At 47.7% G+C, this 11510-nt stretch overlaps 1 protein-coding gene and 1 non-coding gene across 2 annotated transcripts in view; both read right to left on the bottom strand.

Annotated features, from left to right (window-relative positions):
• FBXO31 (F-box protein 31) overlaps window positions 1–6345 on the bottom strand; it is a 34745-nt gene extending 28400 nt beyond the window's left edge. The window contains exon 1 of the mRNA XM_006860117.1: window positions 6015–6345. Within this exon, the coding sequence (XP_006860179.1) occupies window positions 6015–6345 (331 nt within the window). The remainder of the gene's footprint in view (window positions 1–6014) is intronic.
• A 532-nt stretch (window positions 6346–6877) lies between these two features.
• Window positions 6878–6950, bottom strand: TRNAM-CAU. Its single transcript has one exon. It is a non-coding gene; the product is annotated as a tRNA-Met (tRNA).
• Between the last annotated feature and the right edge of the window lie 4560 nt (window positions 6951–11510).

Raw genomic sequence — 11510 nt, 5'->3', positions numbered from 1 at the left:
GGAAATACAGAATAGAATTTCAAATTCTCACTGACTCTGGACTTTATGGGGCCGTGGAGGCTCCCAAACGTAATACCCTGGAATCTTCAGACCCTAAACCAAAAATAACCCCTGACGTCTTCTGAAAACTAACAGTGCAACTTTACCAACACAGAGTGTCTGCCTTGAGCCTTGGGTTCTTTTAAGATCTACCTCTACAGGAACAAAGTGACAACAGGAACTGAAAGGTCAGGGGCAGTGAGTGTGCGTTCATGGATGAGAGACATCTCAGAAAGGGAAGGTGAGGACGAGATCCGTGTCAGTGAACTGGACACATTGGAAAAGGTCAACTCGGTGGACGGTCTGTCTAATCTCAGTAACAACAACTAAACAAACAAACAGGGTTCAGATTGGCTAGCATTCCTAGACGGAGACTGTGGGCGCTTAGGCCTGGCTGGAGAACAGCCCTGTCACCGGCAAAAGCAGAGGACAGTTGCTTGGCCGCGGTTCCGAGAAATGGTGACTTATTTATAGCCTGACACGCAGTAATGGCAGGAGGCCTCCGGCCAAAGGAATAATGCGTCAAAAACAGAGTTTGTGCTCTCCCCGCCCCCTTACCCCAGCCCGGCTCTGCTAGGCTTCCTGTAAGAGGGTGCAGTGTGCTAACTCACTGTCTGCTTGCCCTGTATCGGGAGTATGCCCCCTGCAGGACATCTCAGGAGGAACATCGTCCACCTGCCCAGCAAAATCCCACTAGAAAATATTCAACCCACCAGATCCAAACTGCCTGGTATCTACTGCAGTCTGAGTCACTCCCTTCCCCAACATGCGGGGCAGTTAGGCCACAGACCCACACATATAATGTATATACTGCTAAGTGGAATCCCGGTGTGGTACTGTAGGATAAGCTCTCAACCACAAGGTCGGTTTGAACCACAAGATCTATGGTTCAAGTCCACCAGTTGCTACTCGGAAATGCTATAAGGATTGTTATGACTCATAATCAATGCGATGGCACCTACCAACAACAACCATGGGGTGCCCTGGTGGCACTGTGGGTTAGGCATTGGGCTGCAAGCTGGCAGTTCGAGCCCACCAGGTGCATGCAGGAGAACGATGAGGCTGTCTGTTCCCATAAAGACTCGTTTTAGAAACATTAAGGAACAATTCTACTGTGCTCTCAAGGGTCAAGGGTCACTACTGGCAGAATCGACTCGAGGGCACTGGAGATTCTGAGCATTAGCAACAACGACTTCATTGGAAGGAGACAGTCTCAGGGCCCAGACAAGTAAAACCCAACACAAAGGTACTCCATAGCCACAATTCTCATATAGAATCCCAATTGCAATGGCGCAGACCAACTACAGGGGCCGGGTGGGAATGCCAGTTGTCTGACTTGTGACCTAGATGATGAGGAAATGCCGCTCAATGAAGCTGCCAGAGAGAACGTACGAGACTCCGGAAATCTAGTTACGGAGATGCTTCACACCCCAGGGACAGAAGTGAGTACTTCAGCACAAATTGACAATTTCATGACTCTGATTAGATTAGAATTTTGTGTCTCAGTAAAGCAAGGTCACAATAAATGATATTGAATAGTAAATGATGGCGACAACCCCCCCAAAAAAATCAATCAATCAAACCCCCAGCCACAGGGGCCGATTCTGACCCAGCAATTCTCTAGGGCAGGATCTCCAGGGCTGTTTACGGAAGCCGACTGCATCATCCTCCTTCTGCAGGTGCACCGGGGAGGGGTTTGGACTGCCAAGCTTGCAGTGAGCAACGAGTGCCTAAGCACTGAAAACTCCAAGGCACCTCAAATGATGAATGCCTACAAAAATAAAATCTACCCCGATTATATGCACTGAGCCCACAAATCACAGGAAAAACAATATGAAGACAGCAAAGATAAGCAAACACACAGGGACTTCCATGGGGCCTCACTGGTCACCAGAGGAAAGCGAGATGCTGTTTTCAGCCAGATGGGCACTGGCTTCTGAAGATGGGGCATTTGGTGTTGAAGAGACCCCAAGGGCAGTGGGTCCCACAGACCACAAACAGCCCGTACTCTGCGACGGCTCTCTCCCTTCCCTGAGTGGCGTAGTTGGTCCTAATGACGGGTGTGGATGCAGACGACAACATGTTGGGAAGAAAATGGGCAGAGCCAGATGATGAGAGCCCTGGAGGCAGGCACAGTGGTTAAGCACTTAGCTGATAACCACAAGCTCCTTTGGTTCGAACCCAACAAGAGGCTCCACAGGAGAAACACCTGGTCGCCCGCTGCCTTAGAGACCACAGCCTAGGAAACCCGAGGAAGTAATCCTGCTAAAAGTGCAATTCTCATCCCGCAATGACACAGCACACTGGGCCTTAAGAGGAATCGTCACACAGGTGTATCCAAGAATTACAGATGCAAAACTTCACTGTGATACTATTTATAGTGTGGCGCAGAAAGGTAAGCACTGGACTTCGAACCACAGGTTGTCAGTTCAAACCCACCAGTCACTCCTCAGAAACCCTATACAGGGTTGCTATGAGTCAGAATCGACTCGACAGCACTTAACAACAACACCGTGAAAGGATGAAAAGAAGGGGGGGAATAAACCATTATGAACCCCCACACAGCATTAAAAAGACCGCACGAGGCTTCGGTGTGTCAGCAGGCACAGACCCTCAGACATAAGCTGAGTGAAGGAAAAAAAAGCTGCTGTCTGACTTACTTTTGAAATTTAAAATATCACAAAACACTGGACATCGGTGATGTGTACACATGTGCTAGTAACAGGCCTGGAAAAAGTGCAAACCAAAGCAGTGGCAGCGCTTCTTAGAGTAAAAGGCGAGTGGGGAGCAGAGGGCACGCAAGGATCGGCTAAGATGTTGTCTTTAAAAAAGAATAGAGGACGCAAGAGCAAGCGTGTGATGGGGTGCGGTGACTCTACGCTGAAGAAGCAACCGCTCAGAAAGCCAGGGCGGCTGCACGTAGGCTCAACAAACAAAAGTAATAAACGTTTCTCTTTTTCAAGTTTTTTAAGACTACAAAGTATTCAACACTTATTTGTTGGGGAGGTCTATAAATACAAATGTCTTATGACTGTTGTTTTCCCATTTTTAAAATTGTCAAACTAAAAGTTCCCCTCCTATCACAAGGCCTATGGGGCAAGTGTGGCTGCCCGTGATGGGTGTCCGACAAAAGTTGTGTAGAGGGAGGGTCAGGCAGTCTTCTATGTACGTCTGTATCCACCTTCTCTCTGTGTTTTCCCCCAGAAAAGTGTACAAAGGCAGCCTGCGGAGATGTTACAGGTTCGAGTCCACCTTCTGGCTTCCTGGTACATTTAAAGGTGATGCTGACACTAGCCTGTGGCCTAGGAAGTGTGCACTCTGATGAGGAAGGCTGCAATACTGTGACAATGACCAGCACGGGACACAAAGCCACAAGTGGACACACGCCGTTGGAGCCATGGCATCCAAGGCCATCCAGGTGTACAAATCGCAGGATCTGCGACACGCAATAAAATGAGGGGGGCGTGCCTGTATCCTTTTAGAGAGACCCCCGGAGCTGGGACTCCAGGGTCACTTCCCCTGTATTGGATGCTCACACAAAAGCACCTTCTCTTAGTCTCTGCTCTTCAAGGTGCGCCACACACCTGGCAGCTCCTCAGACAAACCCCTGGAGCTCACCCAACAGGTGTTATGGATGGACCGAAGGGCTCGTGCAGGTACAAGGGGACTTGTGTGGTGAGTCTGACTCTTCTGCCAGACAAAGCAGATGAAGAGGTTACTGAGAGCAGGAAAGGATGTTTTCTTTCCTTTACCTCTGTTTTAAAACAAAGAGACAACTGTTTACTTAGCCACAGGTGACAAAGGGTTAATACTACAAATATAAAGTGGTGGTTTTTTTCTCCACAAAAGACCAAAAAACAGGGATAGGCAATTCACAAAAGGTGAAAAAAAGCAGGCCAGGAAGCAAAACAGCTACCATTTAGAAGGAAGCACTTAGTGCATGCACATTTTTGCATTTCACACTCAAAGAAACCTCTGGGGTCCGCACCGCTGTGACTCCCACTCCTCTGACAAGAAGTGAGTTGTCCAGGGTCTCCCCGATAAATAAAGCCCGGGCCACAACCCAGCTCAGCTGGCTTACAGTCCAGGTTCTGGACTATCAACAAGATGAGATGAGTAAGCCTGGGGGTGGGAGGCTTTGGAAAGATGCCTTCTTCCCATGCACCACGCTGGGGAGTGCAGATTAGAATAACTCCACAATGGTTCTCAAAGGTTCACTGCAAGTGTACATCCCATGACCACACCCTCCCACTGGGGAGTATACACAAGGGATGTGGTGCCAGACGTTCTAAAAGACACATCTAAACCTTTTAAGTGTCTCCAAAGACCTCAAAGACATTCTTCATAGCACTGATTATAACAAAGAAAACCAGAAAGCTTACAGGTCTACCAATAAGGGTCTAGTCTGTGCTGGATACACAAGGGGACTTTCAAAAAGGCCAGGAAAAAAAATCCATTAACTTTTCATTCCACCTCTCCACAAACTTTTTGGAGACCCCCGCGTATGCAATGGCACATAGATGGTAAAGACCCCCGTGGGGACAGGATGTATACACCACTCACTCTAAGGTCCACACAGATAGAGAAGCTTCCCTTTGATCGCAAGAAGTCTGATTGTTTTTTGCTTTCTTCCTTTTGCAATGCTGCATTATTGGCAATAACCTATCCTTTACACCAAAACAGAGCTGAGTGAACATCAGACATCTGTCACAGCGAAACCCAGAAAGTCTGGAAATCTACACGGAGCAACATTTTCCTCCTGTGTTCCCTCCCTGCTGCCATCATAATCCCTCAATTTTATCGTCAAACACATCAACAGAAATGATGATACCTGCTCTCCAAGCACTCCCCCTGGCTCTCTATACATTGAGGAGACCTGTTCCCCTAACTTTATTCAAGTGCAATCCATCTCTGTCCTGGGAGTACCTGCAGGTCTGCTCCCCAAGGGCTGGGGAGGAATGAGGAAAGCCAATGGCTTCAGTTTACTCGCCTTCACAGTCAAGTAATGCACTGACACACACCCCCTCCCCCCCCCACCAACTCCAGCTTTCCATCACCCCCTCGAATCCTCAACGTCCTGTGTCCTCACAGCTGGAGTCACCCCCAAGGCAGGTAGCACCAGGCTCTGCTCTCCACCTGGGAACTCCATCTTGCCCAGTCATTATGAGATTCAAAAAGTAAATGGGCAAAAGGGCTGTTGCTGTTCTTAGGGGCCGTAGACACATGTTAATTTGGGTGGTGGGGAAGGCAATATATAACAGAAAGGAGGTTAGCAGAGGAAAGATGAAGGTGGGAGACACAGAGAGGAGTGAAAAGATGTAAATACTGTTAACTAGGGATACATGCAAGAGATTGCAATCATTGAAATGAAACAAAGTATATGATTTATTGAATGTAAAACTGATGATGTGCTCTGTAAACTTTCACTGGATACACAGTAAAAATTTTAAATGAAAAGTAAATGAGCATAGTGTTAGCTTTGTAGGGATACTGACACATGTAAGTTTGGCTTTCAAAGCTGTTTTCCTTGTGACTAGCTACAGGGATAGTTTTCTAAAATATAATAAATTTCTGCTGAAACACCGCATAGAATTTTTAGACAGTCATTCTGGTGTCATCCAATGCTGTCAGAACCCCACTCCCCAAAACGGCACTGCCCCGAGGTCACCCACTCCCAAGTGGGCCCTCCCAGGCCGCCTGTCACCCTCCCCGGATACAACCTCCCAGGCAAGCCTCTGCCCTGGTAAGGTCCACCTGCCCGGACTGAGACTCTGTAGCAAATGACCCGTCGGGTCCTTTATCAGCCAGCCCCAAGGAGCCACTCCGAGGAGGGCCGCCTGTGCCAGCAGAGACCCATGGCCCCTTCGGGGACCCTGCACCAGCGGGAACATACTGCCCCTGCGGAGACCCCATGCGCCAGCGGAGATCCCGTGCCTCTTCGGGGACCCTGGGCCCCCAAGGCCCCCTGCACTCACCCTCCCGGCAGCGTCGCCTCCAGATGGTGTCAGTGTGCAGGATGCGGCGGAACTTGGTGCACACCTGGGCCAGGATGGGTAGGTCGGTGCCGGGCAGCGACGCGAAGATCTCCACCAGCAGCTCGGGCGGCAGTTCCAGCAACCAGCAGCGCGGAGCTGCGGAACCCGGCGCGCCCCCGGCCAGTGCCGTGCCCGCCTCGATGCGCTCCTCCTCAGGGTCTGTGTCGGGCTCACTGTCGGCCGCCGCCGCCTCCGAAGGGCCCCGGCGCTGCTGGCGCCGCCGGCACCCTCGGGCCGGGCCCACGCCGCAGAGCCGAGCGCACACCGCCATGCCGGCCCAGACGGCGACGCCGGCGCGCTCTGCGCACGCGCCGGCCCCGCCCCACCCAAAGGCGTGAGCGTGCCGCGCCGGAAACGCCTGAAAGCCGCGCCCCGCCTCCGGAGTGCCTAGCCCCGCCCCTATAGATCAGCTCCGCCCCCAGAGAGCCAGGTTTCCCCGCCCCACCCCGGGAGACCCTGGCTCCTCTGACGTTAGCTAGCTCCCGGCCCGCAGAGCCCAACCCTACTCCCAGGAGGTCTCGCCCTTCCCGCGCCGGCAGACCTTCTAAGTGTGTCCCAGGAGACGCAGCACCGCTGATGTCCGTCCTGCTGCTGATGTCCTCTTTTCATGCAGCACCAATGATGTCCTCTTTTCATGCAGAGACCCCGGGGCCCCCTCTCCTTCGGGCACACATCCGGTCCCAGCCCGCCCCCGAGCCCATACTGCAGCACCTGGAAAAACACCCGCATCCCTTACACAGGATGGTGAGGCTTTGTCCCTCTGACTGTATTAACCCTGTAGGGCCGCGGAAAAAAAGTGCGGATGCCCCGTGTGAGGATCGAACTCACGACCTTCAGATTATGAGACTGACGCGCTACCTACTGCGCTAACGAGGCTCCTGGACAGTTTGCGCCGCCAAGCGGCATTTGTATAAATTCAAGGGCTTCAGTAGGCTTGGGAACGGAGCTGAATCGAATGCAAGTGCCTGCAGTTGCTTTAGGTTCCATTTGCAAAATTGAGATATAAAAATATGTACCTCTTTTCTAATGAATTGTTAAAGTTGCGAGTTTTAAACAGCATTCCAGACTACGCTAAAATCAACCCACAAGTTAACTGCACCTGTCTATCTACGCTTTCTTTTGATCTGGCTAAGATATTCAAAAATTTCTGCCCTTATGACAGTGCAAAGGGTAAATCACACTACTGGTAACTTTGTGGGTGTTCAAAGCGCGACTTGCCCCCAACTTTATAATCACCTTGTGAGGGAGGTTCTGCCCTACTTAACCTGTTTAAGGTGTTTCTACTTTGAAACGTGAGGTTAAAAAGGAAGAAGACATGGCCAATTCTCAGCTCGAGGCTGACTTCCTATTAAATGGTTCACCCTTCAGTATTTCTCTTCCCATTTTTGTAAGGGAATATGGAGAGATTGTTCGTATCTGAGCTACTTTATATTATTATTGGTGTTGTTAGTACGTTTTGCCACAAATAAGGCCATTTCTTTATTTGCAGCCAAACAATACCGACACCAAGCAGAAGTTGGGAAAATGGGAAAATCAAGAACCGGCAACAAGAAAGTCACCTGCAACATATATACACTGATACATACATGCCTTTCACTTCAATTTGTTGTTGTTGTGAAGTGCCGTCAAGTCGGTTCCGACCCATAGCGACCCTGTAACGGGAGTAGAGAGCCTCATCTTTCTCCCACAGAGCAGCTGGTAGTTTCAAACCACTGACCTTAAGGTTTGCAGCCCGATTCATAACCACTACGCTACCAGAGCTCCTTCACTTCAACAGACTTGGTTTATTTCTTCAACTCATTCTGAAATTAAAACAGTTGGCTAATATTTTTACAGAACATCTCTGAAAGAATACACAAAAACTTATTATTTCTAAAGAGAAAAACTGAGGTGGTGAGCAGATTTTCACTGCATATCCTTTCGAACCTTTTGTTTGATGTGAATATGTTATTTTTTACTTTTGGAGGGAAGAAGGGTGGGGAGGACTCTGGGATTAGCATGGAGTATTCATGTCAATTTTGTATTTTTAAATTATTTTTATTGTGATGAAATATATACGAAATGGCTTCAAAAGTTTCATGAAAAATAGAATTAAAAGACATTGAAAGCTTCCCATAAACTTTTTGAAGGCCGTTCGTATAAGACAGCATGTGCCATTTCAGCCATTTTACTTTGCTAACATTTGGAAATGGTAAGGGCTGTGCAGCGGAGTGTATTCATGTCACTGGATTGTATGCATACATCGTCTATTCTTAAATTAGGAAAATCAAGATACAGCCTTAAAACAGTGCTCTGGGTGCGGAATCTCTCATCATAAACTATCATAATCAGTACAATTGGAGACTGGCCTGGGATGTGGAAGGGTTGTAGGAAGTGGCTCTACTTCTAAACATCCTGTGGGGTTGAAGGAGTTTCTCTGAGTCTAAACCGAAGCTACCAGCCACCCCACAGTTTCTGGGAGAGTGTCAGGTCTTGCTAATCAAATAGAAAATTATGTACACCCTATCAATTCCTTAGAAATGAGGGGTCAAGACTTCATCTCACCTACTTTGAAGGTGTTATCAGGAGGAATCTGGACATTGCTCATGTCAGTTTACAGTGTTCACTGTGAGGGTGGCACCCAGCTGCGCAGGCCTTAGCGCTGGTCTTCGTCATCTCAGGTCCACATGACTGAAACACCTGTATCTAGACCAGGGCTGGGGACCGACCGTTTGGCCCATGAGCCGTATTAGGCCCTTGAAACCATTTGGTCTTACATTACAAGGTAACTCGCAGTTCCAGCCATCATTTGTTGCTATTAAGGCGATTCCAACCCATAGCGACCTTGTGTAGGGTTTCCAAGGAGCAGCTGGTGAGCTTGAACTGCCGATCTTGCAGTTTAATCAGCTTTGCAGTCTGGGGCATTAATCCACAGTGCCACACCAACCATCATTGGGGGTGAGTTAAATGTTTGACCAAATATAGCAGGACAATTTTTAATTTGATAATTTTGCATGGTCCGTGAATGATATTATAAATATTGGTAGAAAAAAGGTTTTCCATCCCTTTATCTAGACTAAATGTTTTGGGTTTTTTTTTTCTTTTCCTTTAATTATAATAAACAAACAGCAAACTCATCTTGCTACTCATCTATTTAAAAACGGTTAATGGCCCCTGGGATAGCACTTAACAACAGCAATAACAATGGCCCTTGTGTCCCGGTCTCAAGTTGTCCATTGTTTCTTTCTAATACTCCCAAAGAAACCAAACAACTTTCAAACTGCCGGAAGAAAGGGTTCATTAAAGAAAGGTGAGCTGCCATAGGAGGGAGCGGAGCCGCTGGAAGTCATCAGGAAACACACTATCCAAGTACAGGGAACACTGTCAGCCAATGGTGATGATCCTGTCAACTGTCTAGCTGAGAATGGACTACTCCTCTAGTGCCTGCTGCACACAGAGGAAAGTTTGAGCCCTGTCAGTTACCTTTGTGACATGACGCTGGCGTAAATTGTCATTAGTGTGAACATGGATCTACAGCCCTTCTGTTTGCTGCACTTTCTAGTGGTTTTAGCATAAACTCAATTGTTGTTGTTGTTGTTATGTGCCATGGAGTCGGTTCCGACTCATAGCAACCCTGTACAGGGTTTCAAAAGCTATAAATCTTTACAAGAGTAGAAAGCCTCATTTTTCTCCCGCAGAACAGCTGGTAGTTTCGAACTGCTGACCTTGCGGTTCGCAGCCTGATTCGCTACCAGAGGTCCTTATATATTCAATAGTAGTCATATATTTGAATTTATTTCAAGTATGTTTGTTGTTGTTGTTGTTGTTGTTAGGTGCCATTGAGTCGGTACCGACTCATAGCAACCCTATGCACAACAGAATGAAACACTGCCCAGTCCTGGGCCAACCTCACAATTGTTGCCATGCTTGAACACATTGATGCTGCCACTTTGCCAATCCATCTCATTGGGGGTCTTCCTCTTTTTCACTGACTCTCCACCTTACCACACATGATATCCCTCTGCAATGACTGGTCCCTCCTGACAATATGTCCAATGTATGAGAGATGAAGTTTGGCCATCCTGGCCTCCAGGGGGCGCTCTGACTGCACTTCTTTCACATTGGATCTATTGGTTCTTTTGGCAGCCCATGGCACTTTCAGTATTCTCCTCCAACACCATAATTCAAAAGCATCAATTCTTCTATGGTCTTCTTTATTCACTGTCCAGCTTTCACATGCATATGAGGTTATTGAAAACACCATGACTTGGGTCAGGTGCAGCTGAGTCCTCAAGCTGACATCTCTGCTCTTCAACACTTTAAAGAGGCAGCAGATTTGCCTAATGCAATACGTTGTCTGATCTCTTGACTGCTGCTTCCGCGAGTGTTGCTAGTTGACCCACGAAGAATGAAGTCCTTGACAACTTCAATCTTCTCTCCCTTGATAAGCAAGTTATTTATTGGTCCAGTGGTGAGGATTTTTGTTTTCTTTACATTGAGATGCAATCCACACCAAAGGCTGTGCTTTTTGATCTTCATCAATATTTTATGTCTTCTTCACTTTCAGCAAGTGAGGTTGTATCATCTACATATCGCAGGTTGTTAATGAGTCTTCCTCCAATCCTGATGCCACATTTTTCTTCATAGACCCCTGCTTCTCGGATGATTTGCTTAGCATACAGGCTGAATAAGTACGGTGAAAGAATACAACTCTGTTTCACACCTTTCTTAATTTTAAACCATTCAGTGTTCCCATGTTCTATTCATACAACTGCATCTTGGTCCAGGTACAGATTCATGATGAGCACAATTAAGTGTTCCGGAATACCCATACTTTGCAATGTTGTCCTTAGCTTGTCAATAAAGCCCAGGTAAACATCTTTCTGATATTCTCTGCTTTCAGCCAAGATCCATTGGACATCAGCAATGATATCCCTCGTTCCACATCCTCTTCTGAATCCAGCTTGAACCTCTGGAAGTTCTCTGTCAATGTATCCTTGTAGCCGTTTCTATATTACCTTTAGCAAAACTTTACTTGCATGGGCTATCAAAGAGATTATCCGATGATTTCTGCATTCCGTTGGGTCACCTTTCTTTGGAATAGGCACAAATACGGATCTCTTCCAATCAGTGGGCCAGATGGTTGTCTTCCAAATTTCTTGACAGAGATGAGTGAGTGCCTCCAGTGCCGCCTTAAGGAGCCTTCAAAAAGTTCATGGAAAAAAATTCCATTATCTTATCATTCCATTTGCCACAAACTTTTTGAAGCCCCTTCATGTATATGTATGAGTGTGTATGGGAGTCCTGGTGTGGCACTGTGGGCTAATGCGCTAGACTGCAAAGTCAGTATGTACCACAAGGTGGGTGGTTCAAGCTCACCAGCCACTCCTTAGAAACCCTATACAGGGTCGCTATGGTTCGGAACCACTTTGACGGCACTTAACATCAATAACATAT

This window comes from Chrysochloris asiatica, unplaced genomic scaffold, assembly GCF_000296735.1.
Source record: "Chrysochloris asiatica unplaced genomic scaffold, ChrAsi1.0 scaffold00037, whole genome shotgun sequence".
Classification (NCBI taxonomy): domain Eukaryota; kingdom Metazoa; phylum Chordata; class Mammalia; order Afrosoricida; family Chrysochloridae; genus Chrysochloris; species Chrysochloris asiatica.
The sequence above is the reverse complement of the archived record's forward strand: the minus strand, read 5'-3'. Positions and strand labels throughout refer to the sequence as shown.